Source organism: Sclerotinia sclerotiorum, genomic scaffold, assembly GCF_000146945.2.
Source record: "Sclerotinia sclerotiorum 1980 UF-70 scaffold_20 genomic scaffold, whole genome shotgun sequence".
Lineage (NCBI taxonomy): Eukaryota > Fungi > Ascomycota > Leotiomycetes > Helotiales > Sclerotiniaceae > Sclerotinia > Sclerotinia sclerotiorum.
Window position 1 is genome coordinate 737,143 of NW_001820816.1, and position 20,054 is coordinate 757,196.

The 20,054-nt window shown below is 42.4% G+C and overlaps 8 protein-coding genes across 8 annotated transcripts; 3 read left to right on the plus strand and 5 right to left on the minus strand.

Moving 5' to 3' along the window:
- Positions 1 to 1,731: 1,731 nt before the first annotated feature.
- Positions 1,732 to 3,821, minus strand: SS1G_11988 (hypothetical protein; the record flags this gene model as incomplete). Its single annotated transcript, XM_001586909.1, has 2 exons — positions 1,732 to 3,709; positions 3,763 to 3,821. 2 exons carry the CDS (start codon positions 3,819 to 3,821, stop codon positions 1,732 to 1,734), a joined length of 2,037 nt encoding a protein of 678 aa, XP_001586959.1.
- Positions 3,822 to 5,087: 1,266 nt separating this feature from the next.
- On the minus strand, positions 5,088 to 5,527 carry SS1G_11989 (predicted protein; the record flags this gene model as incomplete). The annotated part of the gene is made up of 2 exons (XM_001586910.1): positions 5,088 to 5,130; positions 5,361 to 5,527. The coding sequence occupies 2 exons, from the start codon at positions 5,525 to 5,527 to the stop codon at positions 5,088 to 5,090; spliced, it is 210 nt and encodes a 69-aa protein (XP_001586960.1).
- A 2,037-nt stretch (positions 5,528 to 7,564) lies between these two features.
- Positions 7,565 to 7,939, minus strand: SS1G_11990 (predicted protein; the record flags this gene model as incomplete). The annotated part of the gene is made up of 2 exons (XM_001586911.1): positions 7,565 to 7,698; positions 7,918 to 7,939. 2 exons carry the CDS (start codon positions 7,937 to 7,939, stop codon positions 7,565 to 7,567), a joined length of 156 nt encoding a protein of 51 aa, XP_001586961.1.
- A 324-nt stretch (positions 7,940 to 8,263) lies between these two features.
- On the plus strand, positions 8,264 to 9,581 carry SS1G_11991 (hypothetical protein; the record flags this gene model as incomplete). Its single annotated transcript, XM_001586912.1, has 5 exons — positions 8,264 to 8,326; positions 8,385 to 8,487; positions 8,616 to 9,012; positions 9,069 to 9,526; positions 9,568 to 9,581. The coding sequence occupies 5 exons, from the start codon at positions 8,264 to 8,266 to the stop codon at positions 9,579 to 9,581; spliced, it is 1,035 nt and encodes a 344-aa protein (XP_001586962.1).
- Positions 9,582 to 9,930: 349 nt separating this feature from the next.
- SS1G_11992 (hypothetical protein) lies at positions 9,931 to 10,908 on the minus strand (the record flags this gene model as incomplete). The annotated part of the gene is made up of 4 exons (XM_001586913.1): positions 9,931 to 10,291; positions 10,372 to 10,515; positions 10,572 to 10,716; positions 10,791 to 10,908. The coding sequence occupies 4 exons, from the start codon at positions 10,906 to 10,908 to the stop codon at positions 9,931 to 9,933; spliced, it is 768 nt and encodes a 255-aa protein (XP_001586963.1).
- Positions 10,909 to 12,612: 1,704 nt separating this feature from the next.
- On the plus strand, positions 12,613 to 12,993 carry SS1G_11993 (predicted protein; the record flags this gene model as incomplete). The annotated part of the gene is made up of 2 exons (XM_001586914.1): positions 12,613 to 12,741; positions 12,907 to 12,993. 2 exons carry the CDS (start codon positions 12,613 to 12,615, stop codon positions 12,991 to 12,993), a joined length of 216 nt encoding a protein of 71 aa, XP_001586964.1.
- A 4,244-nt stretch (positions 12,994 to 17,237) lies between these two features.
- Positions 17,238 to 18,050, plus strand: SS1G_11994 (predicted protein; the record flags this gene model as incomplete). The annotated part of the gene is made up of 1 exon (XM_001586915.1): positions 17,238 to 18,050. One exon carries the CDS (start codon positions 17,238 to 17,240, stop codon positions 18,048 to 18,050), a length of 813 nt encoding a protein of 270 aa, XP_001586965.1.
- A 692-nt stretch (positions 18,051 to 18,742) lies between these two features.
- SS1G_11995 (hypothetical protein) lies at positions 18,743 to 19,506 on the minus strand (the record flags this gene model as incomplete). The annotated part of the gene is made up of 2 exons (XM_001586916.1): positions 18,743 to 19,329; positions 19,452 to 19,506. The coding sequence occupies 2 exons, from the start codon at positions 19,504 to 19,506 to the stop codon at positions 18,743 to 18,745; spliced, it is 642 nt and encodes a 213-aa protein (XP_001586966.1).
- Between the last annotated feature and the right edge of the window lie 548 nt (positions 19,507 to 20,054).

Below are 20,054 nucleotides of genomic sequence, written 5' to 3' on the forward strand. Positions count from 1 at the left end.
AGAAGGTATAAAAATAAAACCTCCAGAAAATTTTCGATGGAAGTAATCTTATATTTAGAGATTCAACACAAAACACATAAGACTGCCTACTATCTAAGCAACAACATTATCCACCTTTTATAGTCATTCATCGTCCAGAACTCCATCTCTTTCGAGCATATACACATAGTAAGACATACCAGCATCTCCGAAGAAATTCCATGTGTACTTGTGAATCCGCTACTCCGTACAGATTCTGATATACCGGGAGCCACGAGTAACACAGTTCTTGAAACTCGTCCAGTCTCCCACAGAAGCCGAGAATAGAAGGTAAGGTCTTAAAAAGAGGCAAGAAATTAAAGATCACAGAAGAAAAGGAGCTAGGATGGAAAAAAAACATACGATCATCCCAATATCTTACACCCCAAGCAAAAATCTTCACCATGTTTACGGATGTGATAATCAGAATCATCAAACACGGCATCACAGCATCTATTCCAGAAAAAACTCCCCAATTATGAATTCTATTCTCCCCAATATCCGAAACCGAAAATACTGATATCAAAAATGACGTTTAAAACCATGATCTAAGTATAGTATTCAACGGCGAGCGAGCGACCGAGTTCGCCGATAGGCAATGTATCAGTCTCAGTCAATCATTACAACTTTATTTCTGAAAGGTTGCAGATCATCAACCCTTTGTAAAATGATCTACACTGTCAAAATAACCTCACTTCTTTCAAGTCTCACTTCAATCGTTGATAACATACTCGAGTATATAGAATACATATATTTCATTTGCCGGAAAGTTCCGTATGAGATATACCAAAAATGCCTAAATACCATCGCTTCGAGTATCGAGATAAATAATCGGATGACTCCGCATAATACTTCGGTACGCTAATTACAGAAAATTAGCGTTATGTATGTATGTATCTATCTACATATCTCCAAGAACTATTGAATTGAATAACCACACTACACCACACCATCTCAATTATTAATTTATTAGAAATATAATAAAGTATCCGCAAAAAATTAAAAATTATAAGTAAAGTAAGCTTAAGAACCTATAATAAATCAATAAGACTTATATCATAATAATGCACGATAAATGGACAGATCGAATAATTAATCACAAGAATCTAGGATAAAAATATCAGCAAGTAAGAACGATAAAATAACGAGTCGGAGCAACACCGCAGAAGAAACTCAAAATAGAAACAGGAAGGAAGAGACGAATCGATAAGCAACAAGAGGAAAATGTGCTAGTAGGCATGTATAAGGCGCTTGGTCAATTTGAATGCTAGCGCTACATTAGTTTCTAGCATGGTTATTCGGGACAGGGGACCCTGGATGTGATCCCTGTAGGTAAGTAGTGTAGCGAGTGTTAGAAATTGTAAGATATGAATCTTCTATTATTGTGTGATTCAGTCTGGTGGTCGGTCTATGGGATGGTTGAAATTTGAGTGTGTAAATAATCATGTTAATAACTATCTCGGTATCTTTCTTAATAACTATCTAGCAAAATATGAAGAAAAGTCTAAACACCCCGTAAAAAATATCCATAACCTGTGCGAACTAGAAAACCTCCGCGTGAAAAAAACAAAAACAAACAAAACAAAACAACACCATCTACACCTATATCTAGACCACTCCAGTAAGTAACTGCAACCCAAATCAAAGCCCAAGACAATATAAACCAACCATCCAACTACCAAGCAACCACCCAATCATCAAACAACCACCCATCTATCTATAACTCGTTCCCGCAATATCCTGTTCAATAATAACCGCAGCCGCCTTCTCACTAACCATATAAATAGGCACCGCAATATAAAACCCGGGAATCTTAGGAAAAACACTCGCGTCCACGACTCTCAAACCAGTGGTCCCCCTAACCCTAAAACTACTATCCAAAACCGCCATTCCGTCACCATCAGCACCAATAGGATTAGTGCAAGAGATATGATGACCCCAAGCCTCATCCTGAATAAACTGTTTAAGTTCTGCTTCTGTAGAAATATCTGCTCCAGGCCATGTTTCGTTGAATGAACCATCGAGAGGAACGACACTATTCATTACTTTACGGGAGAAAGACATCCCTTCGTACATTGCTTGGAGATCTTTTTCCCAGGCATCATCGACAGTGGTACCTTCGTCGAAGGAGTGCATTTGGATGAGAGGAGTATCGAGAGGATCGGATGAACGGAGGGTCACTGTACCGGCGGTGTTGCGAGCGTGGGCTTTAAGTGTAATCCAACTCCAGTGTAGAGCATCACCGAGAGCGGGACCGGAATAGCCTGGATAATAGCCGTGGAAATTAGCAGGGGCGCCGGAAATGAGAAGATCGGGATCTTGTTCTGCGGTGCTAGATCGTAAGATGACGGCGAGCGGGAGACCGGGTGTGGCGTAAAGTCCTGCATCTTCGGTATCATTTTGCCATTGAGTTAAACATGGATCATCGGAAGTTGTGAGGAAAGTACAGCCTTTAGCGATTGAGAAATCGACGTCGGATTCTGAGATGACGGTTGTTTCGTAACGATCTTGCATGTTTGTGCCGACACCTGGAAGATCAACCACAACTGGGATATTGAATGATTCGAGTTCAGCTTTTGGTCCAACTCCACTGAGTTTGAGAAGTTGAGGACTGTTGTAAGTACCGCCTGAAATGATGACTTCCTTTCTAGCATTAACACTTCCAGGGATTCCTGCAGTGGCATTTTTTCCAGCTCTTGGGTCGGCTCTGTACAAGCTCTTGCCTTCCAAAAAGTCAACTCCGAGTGCTCGAGGTGTGGTGTCGTTTGAAAATCGAATCTTTGTTACAAATGTATTGAGTTTGAGAGTCAAGCCGTATTTCTTAGATCCGTCTGTATTGACCGCATTCAATGTTTCGAGAATGAAATTTCTAGCACCATTTCTTGTTCTTCCATCAACAGCAATTGGAATCTGATACAACCCAGTAGTATTGTCGCGCGTAGGTAACGGATTGTTGGGATCAAGATTGACGAGCTGGTTGAAGCCTTCAGCAGTCGAGAGAATTGAGTCAGAAGCATTTACTGCCAAAGCCTCAGCAGCAGAAAGAACAATCGAGTTAATCTTCTGGTCTTGAACAATCATAGTCTGGTTAGTCGCACTTGTATGGAACCATCCGTCAAAGCCGTGTCCAGGAGTGTCCTCTGGGAGATAATCGCAATGCTCCATCTTTTCAAAATATGTTCGCATATTGTCAGGAGCCCAAGAATCATCACCAGTGAGGTCTGCAATGTATTGCCAATCGCTCTCATGTGGGTAGATTGTGATCATAGCATTGTGGTTTGAACAACCACCAAGGGTTCCAGCTCGGGGATACCAGATACCAAGTGGCTCTGCATCCGCTGGAGGATCCAACCCGACATAGAAGTCTCCATCAGTAGTTTGGTAGGTCATTTTCGTGTCCTTCTTTTGACGTTCAAGATCAGAATAGTGATGTACGAAGAAGTTCCATCGCTGCGCTTCTATTTCTGTCGATGCAAATTGGAAGAGAGGCAATTCAGCAGTCAGGTCCTCCCCTTGGTCATCTCCAGCATCGATTAATAAAACTTCGTATCCAGCGAGAGCCAGACGAGATGCGAGAGGTCCGCCTCCTGGACCACTTCCAACAACGATGTAGTCAACCTCGCTCGGCGTATCCCGTGCAATTTTAGGGCGAGCATCATTTCGAGACCAGTAGCGGGCCTGTCTTGGGGTTCTAGAGAATATCAGTACGTGTTCTCGTCAATTTGATGGTTTTGAAGTACTGACAATGCCAACACTGATGAAGAACCCAAAGCCAGGAGGCTTAGGGCACGGATGGAAACCATAACTGAGGTTTCAAGCGAATAGAGACTTATTGAAAGAAACAAGTGATTTTTGAATAGAGTATAGGATTTTGGTGTATTGTAAACAAGTTATCAAGGCAGCCCCGAATGTGATCTGTTGATCCCTTGGGAGAAGTAGTGAGAAGCTGATGAAGGATACATTGAGAAAACGGAAATGGGCGTGGTATTTATTGTCGTCGTCGACAGAACGAATCTCAACCTTCGCCATAATGATCTTGATACTTCATCCAATTCAGAGAACTCCTGGACTCCGATTCGCAATCCTCCATTGTCTTTCCAAATGTTCTCTTCACGATGTTCATGACCTGAGAGCAAACCCCGCTTGAGGAAACATTGTTTGCGGAACCCCGAGTTCGAGTTTGGAAAGTGGTATTGAATGAAAAATCAACAGACAATGAATGATAAATCCGACCAAAATTCGGCGTTTTACCTTGTATGAAATTTCACTAGGAGGAGAAACATCGGCTTTCCTAAAAGATTGAAGATATAAAATACGAAATATTTCGCTAATGTAGTGTTCTCAAAAGGGTCTCGCGCCCCACAAGATGATTATGTGGATGACTAGGTATAACGCCAGTGCAGGGGAACAACCATGTGCGCGTACATGGATATTCTGTAGCCACTCGTGCCACTTATGCCACCGACACCATTATGGCTGTCGCATAACCTACGGCACAGCCGACCCACCAAATCCTTCATCATATGCTCAGATTCTTGCTAATATACCTAGGCTATTTAGATAAATGCCCTAAAACCCCAAAAAACTATTCTGACTCTCAGGAAACGTTACCCCGGCTTGAAGCTTAAAACTCTAAAATATTAATGACGGCAAGTGCTCAACCCTGTGTGTCATGTAATCCGTGTATTCAGACGAGGATGCGTCTAGTTACCAATTATAAACAGCTAATCCCCGTCACAAAATCACTAGGGGCGAACGCCTTCTGCGCAGAAGGATTTCTGTTTCGCCAATAGGGTATCTTCCTGCATATTGGCCACATGGATGAGTTCAAAAATTGAGATTAGAAATCCTTTCAACTCTTATAAAGGCTGTCATGGGTTCAAGGGCATCAGCGCACTTTTCGAAGTACCAAGAAATAACCAACAACTGCCGTATTCAGTTCATTTAGCCCGCAGAAAGCTTGATTTATTTACGCCATCCCGCTGCAAAAGATTTCCTTGGCGATTATTAAGTTGGTAGATCCGATTGCTAGTGGGTGGATGATGTCCGTTGCATTCCTATCCACTCAATCAGTCAACACCTTGCCGAACGTTACTATCTGCATTCTGGCAGCTGTCAAACCGCATTGGGTATGGATTCCCAAGTTAGCCTTGAAACTAGATTTACCTACCTATCCTCGATTTGAAAGATCGTATTTTGCCGTGCTTATTGTGTCGAAATTCTTTGAAGTGATCTTGTGTCTCCTGCATTAACCATGACTCGGTTGTGAAGGCCTTCACGCCCGCCTTTTTAGCTTTAGAATCCCAAGAATAGATTATTACAGTTGCCTAAAAGCCACGAACCTTGCAAGGGCCTTTAGGTGGTACGATAACGGTACAGAGTTACATTGACATTTTTCAAGGAGATTCCCGGCCTTCTTCGGTGATAAGGAAATGAAAGATGGCAAACGGTAAACGTTACCAGATCTAAGGTAGATCCAAACTGGGGATTCGTCCGCCCTTGGTAGCATTTTCATGCATATTTTCTAAAAGACCACGCCATGTTTTGGGGCCTGGCGTTAATTATCGCGCAATTATGCACATGAGCGACAAGGCTCTCAAGATGGGAGGTAGAAAGTCTCTGGAGATACGGAGTATGCAGATGGCCATGAGGAGTGCCGTGAAGGAATAGCTCAAAGGAAGGATTTCGCTACACAGACACTGAACGGAATACAGGACAGTATGACTTGCCTATTCGTGATTAGGCATTGTCCTTGTGATTTAAACATCAGACAAGCGCGGAGCAGACATGCTCAGCTATCAGAAGCTAAGAAAACTTTGTTCGGTTGTTTTGTACCGGTACGGAATGAGGCAGCCAAAGTCTGTGCCAGCCATTTGATTCTTTTCCAAGCCTAAAAGACCATTTTTTGGTGGCCCGTTTATCGAAGGTCTTGTTAACTTACCTCCAAGGCACCTTCAATTGTGATGGACGCTTAATCACTTCTCGACCGGCCGCTCATCCTCAAGCCGCTCTCTTCGCTTTTCTTTAGATTTCCCGTACTGAAAGCCACTTGATGCTAGGAATTTGAAATGTGGTGATTCAAAAGTTGGTATTGTGCATTTGTATTGACAAATGTATCTTGGATAGAATATTCCTACGACGATGATCACGACATCGGGGTAACAACTAACTGCTTACCCAAGTCTGACTTTCGACAAAAATAGGGAAGTAAAAAAGCCTTCGATTAAATGACCTTGTGTACTGTTTCATTGATTTGAAAGGGAAAATAGGATTATTGACTCGGAGTTCGTGCCCGTCGTGTATTCCTTTCGGCTTCGAAATCCAAATATCGGTGGGTCGAAGAGCGGATCCTCATTTTGTCCTATGTCTTCCGCCAAGGTATTGCAACGTGAAAATCGCGTGGTAGATGTTGAGTGGAGTATCTGGGAATAGATAGTGGGCATATTTTGAAGCATTCGAGATGAGCTTGCAGTAAGCCTGGGGAAGGAAGCACAAGCCGCATGTTGACGGCCTTGGGACGTTGCACAAGCTAAGGCCACCCAGCGCAAAATGTGATCAGCAGTCTTACAATCAGTTGACACGGCTGCTCTGACAATATGGCTTGGTTTAAACTTCAGCTTGGCTGGAGAAATGGTTATAATTGTAGCTGGGGATTGGTTCCTTTCCCCTCTGACCAGAATCACCAGTACGGAATCGAGAAAAGCAAATGCAAAAAAAAGGAATTGCCTAAATCCCACCAATCAATGTTGCCAATATCGAAATTCCGTTAACAAAACATTGAAATAGAGTTTGCATGGGTCGTGTATATATGATGTTTTACGGGACGTAAGAACAGCTGGAAATGGGTCACTTCATCGAGCTTATTCTGATGTCCGACTTTGGAATCCCATTGATCCGCGAATAGCGATCGACAACAGCGATGACAAGTTTAAGAGAAACTCAGAATATATATATGGACCCGAGTCGCTAGAAATCCGCACTGAGGTTGGCGGCGTATACGTGCTGACACTAGATGTTAGATGGTGAAATTCTCGATTCTCTTCTCACAATATTTCTCATTTTGGATTGCTTCTGAAGTCGATGACCTAGATGCCACTTTAGGATCGCACTGCGAAGTCTAAATCTGCCGCCTACGCTTTGGAAGAAGGCACTAAGAGATTGTACTATGGGGCAATAAAAGTTGTTGCATGAAGTAAGACAGAAATGACTCTTCATAACTCCGGGTACTTCATTGCTAATAAGGAGAACAGAGGATCATGTATTCCTATATCGATGTGCACCAATCAACCTGCTCTTCTTTTGCCAATGTCTAGTTTGAGAAACCAACACTCTTCAAGGCTCTATCCAAGAGAATGAAGACGGCTAAGCACGAGTAGCCAACATTTCAGCAAGCTCTGGGCTTAGAATTACATAATAACTCTCTTGAACATTCCTTGGGTGGTACATAGAAGCAGCAGAAAAGCTTGGAGCGGCAATGCAGGTATTTATTGCAAAGAGACCGCATTGCAAGATGAGTCCAGAGGTACTATGCGACAGCAATGTCTTCTCATCCAATCTCAGGTAAAATGAAGAGGATTTCGATGTATAATGATTCAGCGGGGATACTGGGCAACCTCATAAGCTGAAAGGTAGGGTCCCAGGCCCAGCCTTGGTGCCCTGTTCCACGGCCATCGATACCTCCTAAGATGAAGCATATAAGAGCATTCATATCATAGAAACATTAACATGGAACCTTGATGATACGAAAGTTGTTGTGATATTTTCAACAATGTAGTAAATAAGTTCTCATCGTTTTGAAAAAAAAAAAAAAAAAAAAAAAGGTTGGTGCAACGTTTTAACTTTGTCAGAACCTTAGTCAGCTGTCCTCGCTTTTCCCTTGCCGCGTATATATTTCTACACTCCAGTGTAAATTTAAACCCATTGTTGCATGAAAATGAAATGTCCGACTGCATCAAAATTTAACAGCATAACAATCATTCTCATCATGCCATATTCATTCTATGTGGTCTCCGAACACCTCACCTTATCAGGAGAGGAAAGTCAAACACAACGCGGTTTGATTTTCACTCCATTATCCGCTCTCGGTCGGGGTAATTGAAGTCCGACCATACGCTGGTTTATAATCATGTTCCGGTCATGAGAAAGATCATCCAGATATAAAAACTTCGGATAATCTTGAAGAGGGAGATTCACTCCAATTAAGAAAACATCGCTCATATCAAAAATCAAGAAGCATTGTTCCATCATGATACTTGCCGAAAGTACTACATTACCATGCGGTTTGAGCCTGCCAAACCGTATTTGCAAGGTATGAAATCTTCATACAATTTACAATATTTCTTCTTCATGCTAATACAAATCTCTAGGGTGCAATGGCTGAAACTATGTCCACCACTCACATACCTGATGAGTCGTTTTTGAAGGCGTATGGCGCCTGGGCTGATGGTGGTTGGGGAATGATAATAACAGGTACGTATATCATACCATATTTCCTCATAACCCTCGAAACATAAGAGAAATCATCCAGTGATGACAAGCTCCAATGTCCAAGGAACCTCCCCACCCGTTAGTTTTCCACATTCTAACACAAAACACAGGAAACGTCCAAGTGTCTACCAAATACTTAGGAAACGACAAGGACGTAGCCCATAACTCCAACCCCACAGAGGCCACCAAGGCCATCTGGAAATCCTGGGCCGCAACCTGTCAACGTTCTGGAACACCCACCATAGTTCAAATATGTCACCCTGGTCGCCAATCACCTCTTATGGCTGGAGACCGTGGGTTTTTTGAGAAAACTGTTGCTCCTTCTGCGGTCCCTTTGAGATTAGGAAAAAGTCTCATTGAACGAGCTGCTTCTAAATTGATATTCGGTACACCACGTGAACTGACGATTAATGATATCACTGGACCTGGCGGTATCATTGATGAGTTTGTGGTGGGTGCAAAACAATGTTACGAGGCGGGATTTAAAGGGGTGGAAATTCATGGCGCGTGAGTCTTCCATTCTAAAGTCATGGTTTCAATTATTGACTCTGCTTAAAATATAGTCATGGCTATTTATTAGCACAATTTCTCTCTCCATCTTCCAATATTCGCACTGACGAGTTTGGAGGTACAGCTAAAAAAAGAGCCGAGATCGTGGTACGCATTATCAATGCAATCAGAAAGCAAACGAGTAAGGAATTCTGTATCGGGATCAAGATGAATAGTGTCGATGCATCCTCCAATGAGTCCTTGACCGACAGCATGGAGCAAATCCAATGCGTAGTAGAAGCCGGAATTGATTTTATCGAGATCTCGGGTGGTACCTACGAGAACCCTCGTATGATGGAGGGAGACGCACCCACCAAAAAATCCTCAACATCTTCCCGCGAAAGTTTCTTCCTCGAATTCGCCAAAAGCGTGCGTGAACAATTCCCTTCCGTGGTCCTCATGGTCACCGGTGGCTTCCGCACGAGAATTGGCATGGAAGATGCCTTACAGTCAGGAGCGTGTGATCTTGTCGGTATGGCTAGACCCGCTGCTATAATGCCTAAATTGCCAAAGGAAATTATCCTTAACAAGGATATACCTGATGAAGAAGCACGCGTTACTCTCGCACCACTCGCCATACCATTTTTAATTCGACACTCACCTATTAAACAAGTCGGCGCTGGTTTCCAAAGCACGTTTTTTGCATCACAGATTCAACGGTTGTCAAAGGGTTTGACACCTGAAAATATCAGAGCATAGATACGGGCGGTAGGCATGTATTTATAGAATCTCAGCTTTCTTTAATTTGATAATGTTTTTCTTTCTTCACATCATCTTCTTTGCACGTGTATATAGTATCTAAACTTCAATTTATTTAGTAATCTTTTTATTTTCTTACATCATCTTTTTGCACTATCTAGCAACCCCATCACTAACCTAAGCACAACTTCCCGCAATGCTACTCGTGGCGTTCTTCGAGTAAGCACTCAATGCACTACCTCCACACATCAAGCCCTTCATAAACGCAGCAGCAACCACATTTGCACCAGCGGGACTAGTGTGGGTGTGATCATTTGGATAGAATGAATCAATAGTACTAGCTCCAAGGGATTGGAAAATATTGGCAGTATATAGACCATGATCTACGAACGAAGCAAGGGAGCCGAGCGCGGTGGCGACCGATCTTCCGTAGCCGGTGAAACGGGGCGAGGAGTACACAAAGGTGCCGGTTTCCCAAGGGTTGTCGGGGGTGGGGGAAGCAATGATTAGGTGTGCACCCTTTGCTGTGATGAGTTTTCTATGGATGGGACAGGTTGTTAGTTAGGGTTTCCGATAAGCATGTGGGGAAGGGATTAGTGCGACGAAGGTGTTACGAACCCTGCTTGTAAGAGGTAGAAAACATATGTATACACGGTTTCCCCTGTGACAGGAGAAATACATGTTTCGGTACCGCCTCCGAAACAATCGGTACGGAGATTATCGGTAGTGCTTAGTGATCCTCCATCGTTGTGACCGAATTCACTGCGATATCTATTAGTACATACATTTACATCTGTGATAAGATACTGGACACATACAAAAGAACATAATCGCCGGCAACAACAGAGTTAGCCAATGTAGTAAATCTCCCCTCGTTATAATACGAGCGAGCGGAGCGTCCGGCCACAGCATCATTCACGACATTGATACCCTTGAAACTGTACTTGAGATATTCACCGAATCCTATACGTAACCCATGTTAGCTGATAATCTCCAGCCGCATATATGATATTTGGAACGGGGAATATAGTACAAACCCTGAGTGCCAGTTCCACCACCACCAAGCGCCATGGTAGAATCACCAGCCAGATACAAAGTCGGAGTCGCGCATACCGCCGCGATGGAGGAAAGAAGAAGTGTGATAGATGTCTTCATGATGATGATAGTCGATGCCAAGAAGTCTGCAGAAATAACGGATGATGTTTGGGCCAGAAATCTCGATACTCAGGTAGATCTTCTACTCTTTATATATGTTTCCAGGCATGACTTGTGCAGAAGATATGGGCATGGAGAAATAAGCCTTCATCCGTCAACTTGGTGTTTTTCCATCTTCACCCCTCAACACCGTGAAATTACTCGGCGTTGAGTCTAGATGTCAATAAAACTAACGAATTTATTTATTCCCAGTCCTAGAAATCTGCATATTTCTACATGTAGAAACATATCCTTTTTCTTGGCTATCCATCTATTCAACTGCCAAGATGAAACTTCATCTTGCATATAAATTTATTCTACACCGATGCGGAGCAAACAAAAAAGACCACCAGTCGCAAAACTTAGCTGTCGGTAGATCTTCGCTGAGGTTACATATCTGTGGTGCACCCCGGATTTTAGTGGAACGATTCAGGGACATCTCTGCGCGGGCTTCCCCTCACACACGGTATTTTGGATGGGAGAATGGAATGTTACAGCTGTTCGTGGATCCACCAATGATGTCTAACCGTTTTTAATAAGCCGCCGGTTGAATTAGCCTTGGCAAGGGCTTGGTGACCACGAGATTGGGGGATCTTCGGAATCAACTTGCACGAGTGGGGTTCGTTTGTGACTTCTTTGGCTGATGTTGTAATGGTTCATGAAAGCTATTTGTGCGCTTGGGGAAACAAGTATCCGTGACCGATTATGGAGGGTGTGAATTTGAGGGGGGTATTTTTTGGCAATGAACTAGGAATATTCTGCTAGAGAGACGCATGTATGCCACTCATGCTTATTTATTCTTATCATGGTAATTAAAACGTGTCTACCTTACAGAAGCACTAGCTGAATGAAAGAAATGCTGCAGAAAATAAGAAAGCGGAGTTAGAGATGATCGTTGCGATTTCTGTCATGTATCGGCTACTGGACTACGCTTGAATTATTGAAGTTGTATCTAATTGATCTTGAGTGTACACTGTACAAGTACTACGCTCCAACTCGCATTCTAAATCCCCTCGATCAGCTTCTAATGTTTTAGATTGGGCAATTGCGATAAGTATCTTTTAATAGGGGGTTCTTTCTCTGTTCTAACACAATCCTTGATTCCAACCGAACATGGCTCATGCAACGCGAAAAGCATTATTGGGCGCATAACTGTGCCAACGAATTCTTTCGTACTTTTTGGAGGCTATGAAGATTCGAGGCATGTATTGGGGGATGGAATTTAAGGACACTTTATCTTGTGAAAATCGACATCCTGATCACAGTCCCCAAGACGTGTTCTCTTCAAAATGACTAGGTGAGTCCCGGAAGATTATCAACAACGGATCCGCAGAGGTTACTGCTGATGTGATTGATGGCGCAGGTTTTGGACATTCGACAAGATTTGGAAGACGATCTTAACGAGGTTCTAGCTGAGCTCAATGGCGCTTTCTGTGATCGTTGAAGGCTAGCATCACGGCCAAAAAGAGAAAGTCCTTGTCTCCTGCTGAGTGCTCGGGGTGCTCAATTGTTCGGGATGGATTGATATGAACTCTACCATACAATTCAGAAAGTCTGAGCACTCTTCTGTTGATTGCATGGTTTTCTTGGAGCTTTTGTGTTCTACTTTTTGGATTCGCCGAGATCCAGAGAGGCATTCTTTCACGCATCTAGCGAATTCAGATGATGTCAGTGTTATCTTTGCACCGTGTTGTGAAGCAAGCAATCAAGGCCACTGCCCTGGCAGAAATGCTAGGAGACCTCATGAAGGACAACCTCGTCAAAGTTCAACAATCGAAGTATACATATGCATATGTAGTGATCTGGAGTGGGCCTGGAAAGAAATCTGGCTATTTTAGCAAGATTACGATCTTCCATTTTACTTTTGAATGGCGATGAAACTTTAAAATTTGCTTTACAGTCGCCCATCTCGTCTTCAAATAGTGGTATGACAAAACGACAGCCTAGCCTAACCGTTAGACACGAAAATTCGAGGTTCGAGGTGGTATCTTTATGGGAAGCATTCGCTCCCTTCGGAGTCAGAGATACCATGAATATGGTCAATAAATACATAGGACCCCCAGACACCGGCGCCTGAACTTTTGCTATTTTTGTTTATTTTATTTCTCCTTTCCCGTTACTTAATTTGTAGGTTTAACTGTATGGTGTTCGACACCTTAGAGGATGCGGAAAACTGACTTCTGGAATCCAAACCAAATTGTATCCTAGAGAGGAAGAAAACAGATGCAATTTGCTTAAAGACTAGTGATGTAAAACTTGTTCCACTAACAACTTGTAAATAATTAAGGGACAAAGCTCGAAATTCTCGAGTGATATGAACCTTCGAAGCCGCCTAGCTATCTATACTGGATCTAATACCCCTAAGATCCCTAATCAATTCTTGAAAAACGATCAGTTGCGCTGTGAGCTTAATGTGATGATGTGATCGATACAACCATTGTGTTTGCACAATGTGCAGAGTAAGGTATGTAGACAATAACGTCGATCACTTGACCAGCCCGAGTAAGATTCAAGGAAATCTCTCCCTCCGACTCAGTTCATGCACTTCAAAGGATTCATACTTCCCTTCCAGCGCATTTGATTTTCCAAATCTCACTCACTGCCCAGATTATTCTCTAAAGCGTGAAAGAGTGCATCTGAGAGGGTGCGTAAGAAGTCGAATAATTATCAGTACTTGAGAAAGTGTTCTGTGCGTAAGTAAATGTTTAAGTAAACTTCCTTCCTTGCATCGTCTCCATGGATATAAATTTGAGATCAAAAATTACTTGATCGAATAATTAAACATATGAGATTAAACTAAAATAAGGAATAATCTCAAAGTAATAATTTTGACTTATATACTCTTTATAATGTATAAAATTTTGAAGAATATATCATTTATATAACTTTAGATTCTTAAAACAAAATCAAAAGATCATAATTAAAAAGACTTTATAAATTAAAAGTTTTAATTTAATATATTTATATTTGTTAAAGTGAATGGTTCCTGCGTAGCACGTGCACAGGGCACTAGTCCTGTTAGGACTAGATTGAGAAGCTCTCTTACAGAGAGCTTCGCACTTCCGTAGAACTTAGAAGAGAGATTTACCTACTAGACCAATATTACCTCAGTTCTGCCCTATCAGCTTCCCACTATTCCCTGTGTGAGGTCATTCCTTTTAACAATATTGAATATTATCATTGAAATGATTTTCATTCAATTGATTGTCGGCTTGCCGACACCAAAACATTGCTGTACGCGAGGTTTACCCGATATAGGTGATAGAAAATGAGAAACTCGCTTAAGTGAAGCTCGATCCTGACAATCTGATTGGTCTAAAATACCCCTGCAGAAAATCTAACAAAAAGCTTGGCATAGTAACCTCACAACCTCAGGCATATCTGACTTGAAGCTTTTTTCAACTTGTTACGACCACGGATCTTATACTAACCAATCGTGTACTTACGAGATACGATTTGATCGATTTAGTATGGAATCAAGGTGGTGTGGGGAACAAATATGCACAGATCCTGTTAAGATTAGATCCGGTTCGATAACAATTACAGAACCATATGATTAGAGGATCATATGATGGAGCATTGGAGGTTCGAAGGCTTCTATGGCTCCTAATTACGAAGATCTATATAGCTAGGAAGGATTCCTTATTGTAGAGCTTCGTGCTCAAGATCAATCATTTAGTATACTCTACTATTAGTTACGAATTACATATCATTATTGTCATTACTTAAGTCCCTGCTTGACGCCTAGTTATAAACCACTTCGAGAGCCTAGAGCACTTCCACGTGATCTAGACGGCAAACCTCGTAACACATGTTATGAAATCGGGTGTAAGAGTTTTAGAGAATTCATTGATTTTGAGCCTAATATTCGCTTTTTTGTCGAGTACATAACGTTACAGGTGCACGATTTCGCCGGCTTAGTCATCATGGACATCTTATATTCCCAACTTCTGCAAATCCGTCTTTCCTATACTCAATCCATTAACATTAAGTACATGGTCTTGAGCACATTTTACTTTGGAAATATTTACATCGGGTAATCTTTCCAAGAAATATGTATGCATTACACTTCATTAGAGTTTGCGGATTGCATTCCAGTGTTACTATCATATTCCGCATTCTCAACACGTTTGCGGGTGGCCGCAAACAGAAAATACACCGATAGGGATGAATACTCCCACTTTACTGTACAATTATTGAGGATTTCATTGGCAAACACTTCTTCGAAGTCGAATTAACCCTCCAAGTAGGATGGTTTCGTTACGCGCGCACTTCCAGCGTGCGATTGACGGCCCACGCGCGTGTTGGTTGATCCCACGATGGTGCTTTCCACATAGCCAACATATACAACTTACCACTGCCCCTCAAGACTCATGAAGTATATAGACTTTCCCAACAATATTTAATTGTCAAACTATTGTGTTTTTTTGATCGGCATATATCCTCAAGAATGAGTGTCTTTAGCCAATCGACAGAGACTTCCGTCGTGAAGCACGTCCCAGCAACGCGGAGTATGCGTCGCATCATTGCAACTCGATATCTTCAGTCTATCGAAAGCTGTCCGCATAGCATTCCCCGCAGTGTATCTTTGTCAAAATTGACTTCTTTCACGCTATTTAGCAATCTACCATCTGAATTCCGCGCTGAAGTCTGGGCGTTTGCTCTCCTAGAGCCTCACACAATAGAGCTCGAACTTCCACCTCTCATGGATACAATACCACAATGGATTTTTCGAATCAAGACAACGCATCCTCTTCTCTCAGCCTGTATAGAATCCAGAGCCGAGATTTTAAAACGGTACCGGTTGTCTGAATATTCGAGACACATTTCATTTTCTATTAATTTTGCCTTCAATCCATTGTTCCTCAAGAATCTCGACTTTGGTTTTGTTCGAGGCTGTTGGCCGACAACCACGGGTACTTTCAGCAGTGCTGTGCATTTGATGCCTTTACTGGGCATTTTTGATGGCGTAGAAAGTTTAGTGATTTCTCGAGAATCAATTTTGGATGCAGAATGCGAAGCAGAAAACATTATCCGCCGTTGGTTCCTAAATCTGTGTTTACTCATCGTTACTATCGACTTTTGTGGCGAGGATGAACTCTCCTTGAACTACCATTCTCAACTTGTAATACATCCGGAAGATGGTCGCCACATTTCAGTCCCGACCTCAAGACCACTGACTTGTCATTGGGACGCGATATATGCTTCAGGGATAAAAGCATATATGCAGCGGCGATTTGCAAGGCAAGAAAGAACTCACAGAAATTATGTTGCACCGATTGTGAAGGTCGTGAGCGCCAGTGAACGTTAATGAATCCTATGGTGGAATGTAGGATTACTTGATCTTGCTGCTACAATCATCAATAGCACCTTGCTGCGCAAAACCGGTACAAGCGTAATTTCAGCATCCTTTTTCGATGATCAACTGAAGTATTCACGAAAGAAAGAGATTGCGATGTTCAGCATAGCACAGTGGGGAGAAATTCATGTCGATTCTAGCAAATTCGTAAGGTGACACAAGCCCTGGCGGCGCCTGTTTCGTTGTCCAAAAGGCAGTTTGAATTGGATATGTCTCAGAAAAAGAGGATTCATCAACAAGGATCATGCATGAGCCATTTTATCTATCCGTGTCATAACCAAACTGTCGGGAATCTCTACAGCCTTTGATAGGAGCATCAAGCAGGAAGAGTGGCTACTATGCAGAATAGCTTCGGGGATACCTCAACTTGGGCTCGCAAAAGCAGCTCAGGTGGTTAATCATGATCAGTTGAGCAAGGTTTGACCGCCTTCTAGGCACCCCACAGGCAATGAATTTCTATACTACGCAAATCATAATACCTCGCCACAAAATTCCGTTACCTTTCTTGCACATTGGACATTATTCAGGTACCATGTTTCGTCTGATAATTCTAGCTTTTCTATCATCTCGTCAAGTCCACCGAAGAATTCGATGATTTTCTGCGCCCAACGGTTCTGTGGTTCGAGCGTATTATGATTGGTTGACCTAACAAGATCTTGCCGCCGTGGAAACTACCGTGGTTCACACTCCTGCAGCGCCACTGCACTTGCTCCAAAATACCGATGCATCTTTCTGCTTTTTTCTACTCGGTGTTCTTCGATTGGTCCAATTAAGGTTATAGCAACTGTTGTTGCACCAGTGTATCGATACTTACGTAACTCCCTTCATCCGTGAAGCTAAGCCTTACGTCTACCTTCCAAGCCAAGTTCCTACATAACACTTCCTATTGCACTGAAAATAAACTGCACATAACGTTTCTAATTTCGTAGCCATGGAAAGTTCCGAAAATCATGGTGCCCAACCGGCAGTCCAACAACAAATACCTCTCCTCTCAGGAATCTATAGTCCACCTCCAACCCATGAACATGGCCCTGACACTGCAAAACGCTATGAAGCTCTTGAAAATGAATCAGAATTTATCATAAGCCAAGCAAAAACACCACACCTTCCCACAGACTCAAATTTCTCAGATCAGCCCCCACGACATCAGCGAGGAAACAGTACAAACCGCCTTGGAATCTTCAGCAAAGTCTTCGCAACAAGCGGTCCTCCTTCTCCAAAATTTGAAACTATTTCTGTCACTATCCTCTTATTACCTCAAGCCGGTACACGACCCCTTCTTCTCACTCTCCGTACAATTGACATCCGCCTCGAAGGACATAAAGACAATCACCTGTCGCACATCCCCGATATGCGCTCATTTTGGGGCGATGGCGATGCCTGGCACGCTCGAATACAAAAATATTCTTCCCTAGCCATGGTCAAAGATTCCGCAGATCACGCTTTAACAGGAACATACATGCTGTTATACACGCCGGAAGGAAACGGATTACCTCTGAACGAGAGATGGACTGAAGGAGTTAGTGGAGATGCATGTATAGTGAAGCTAGGCAAGAATGTTTGGGGAAAAGGAGGAGCGGCTGCGTATGAGGATATTGATAAGGAATTTTTAAATAGTGGGTTGTATAAAAAAATGTTGATGGGACTGTTCGAGAGTCATTCGAAGAGTTCTAAGTCCTCAAAGGGTTCGAAGTCAGATGCGGCTAAACAAGAGAAGGAGAGTATTGATAAGGAGACTTCGTGAGGTACAGGCGCTTCTACATCTCTTTAGTTGTGCTTTGTGGTTTACTCAAGTTTGTCGTGGCTGGGTGTTCTGCGCTTTTTTTTCGGTTTGCGGAGTTCACTATTGGCGGGATAGGCTTTGAAATGGCGTTTTGAGGTACGTGTGGTATACTGGAATTTTGATAGCGATACAGAGATTTAATTACATTAACAATAACGCAATTTCCTGAACTAAAACTTGTGAAAATAAGGACTCAAATGGTATGGGGATGCTTGTATTGCTCTATTGTGACACGTAGAGTACAAATAAGCCTAGACTCGGCATGTTCATAGGCTAATGGCACTAATGGACCTTGAATGCTAGCTTCCGATGGACCTCGCTCGTCTGACTACGGAGTCATTAATAGCCCCTGGTGAGCCGTTAAGAAAGTTGAACCATGCCAATCAATCTTGGTAAATAACATCTACATATGAAACTTCCAGGACATAAAATTCTAGACTCGAGTACCAGAACTCAATTCTTTACATTCTCCCTGACCAAACCGACAATCCTATCCGCCAATAACTGCACATCTCCAGGCTATCTCGCGCTCATATAATTATACTTCTCATCTTCCACCACGAATCTAGTAACTCATTAGCTTGCCTCCATATATATCACAGAATACTAGTAAATAAATAAACCCACGGATTCAACAACAAATAATGCTTCCACTAGCTCTCAGGATCATCCAACCTCTTCCTAACCGACGCCTCCACATTCTCACTTCCCGCTCCATACGTTTTATAATAATCACCCAACACCCATCTCGTACTCCAATATGCCATTCCCTCAAACATGCCCGGTAGGGCCGTTGTATCACAATCATGAATAATACTTTTCATTTCCTCTCCATCGTTCCCCTCCATCATACTCTCACTTAATAACATAACCCCATGACAAACAGCCCCTATGCATTTCTTGCCAGGTTTCTTTACGTCCTTCCAATACCCAACAAGATGTTTGTGCATAATATTCGAATCGATTAACTGTCTCACACCTTTGTCATGACCACCAGGAAGAAACACCAAATCATAAGGCTGGAGGGAAAATGAATCTGAAGACCATGAAAGAGGCGATGTAAATTCTTCCGTTTGGGACATCTCTTTGTAGAGAGAAATGGTGGCTTGTGTAGCACCGAGTAATTTTTGCGTTATTCCCTCGAGCATTTTGATATCGCATGCAGGGCTCGCACCGTGTTCCGTCGCGAAATACACGCTGAAACCTGCGGTTTTGAAGGTGTGATGTGGGATTGCAGTTTCTAGGGTTGAAAGGTTAGTAAAATGGACTTTTAATGTTACACCTAGGGAAAGCTATAAAACGGTAAATTGATCGTGATTTTTTGGAATTTAATGGATATGGATGCGTGAGATGAGTAGCTACCTGTGGGATCATGACCATAATCCGACATGGGAATCAAGAGTTTTAGGACCGACATCGTTAAGGTAATAATTATGATTATGATGAGAAGAACTATGGAAATTCAAGAAATGGATGAAGAGGATGATTCTTTTTCTCTTTGATGGAAGAAAACTTTCTTCTTCTTATACTGCGCACGATGCTGAGTTAAAAACATTGATATGTAGGTAGGTAATCCGATGTTATCACCAACCGTTACACCTACTGTTTGCTTATTTAGCTCATGTTTTATTTATATAACCTTGCCCTCGTAATCGAATCCGGAGTTTAATGGTTAGTGAGTGAATCTAAGATGCTAATAGTACCTATCTTTCCACAGAATACAAAAGCAGGAGCGAGAATTGACTAGTTATTCCATCAAAATCAATGACCCAATCCGTGGCCAAGGGGTGAAAGATTGAAAAGCGACAATTATCCATACATCACATATCAATTAGTCAATATAACTAATCAGCCGTGATTTTACGTATACATGAAGGATTCCGGAGAATGAAACTAACATCCATCAATACGTGAGGAATGCCGAGCAGAGGTATGGTATTACAGGGTTACTTGAAATAATGCCCT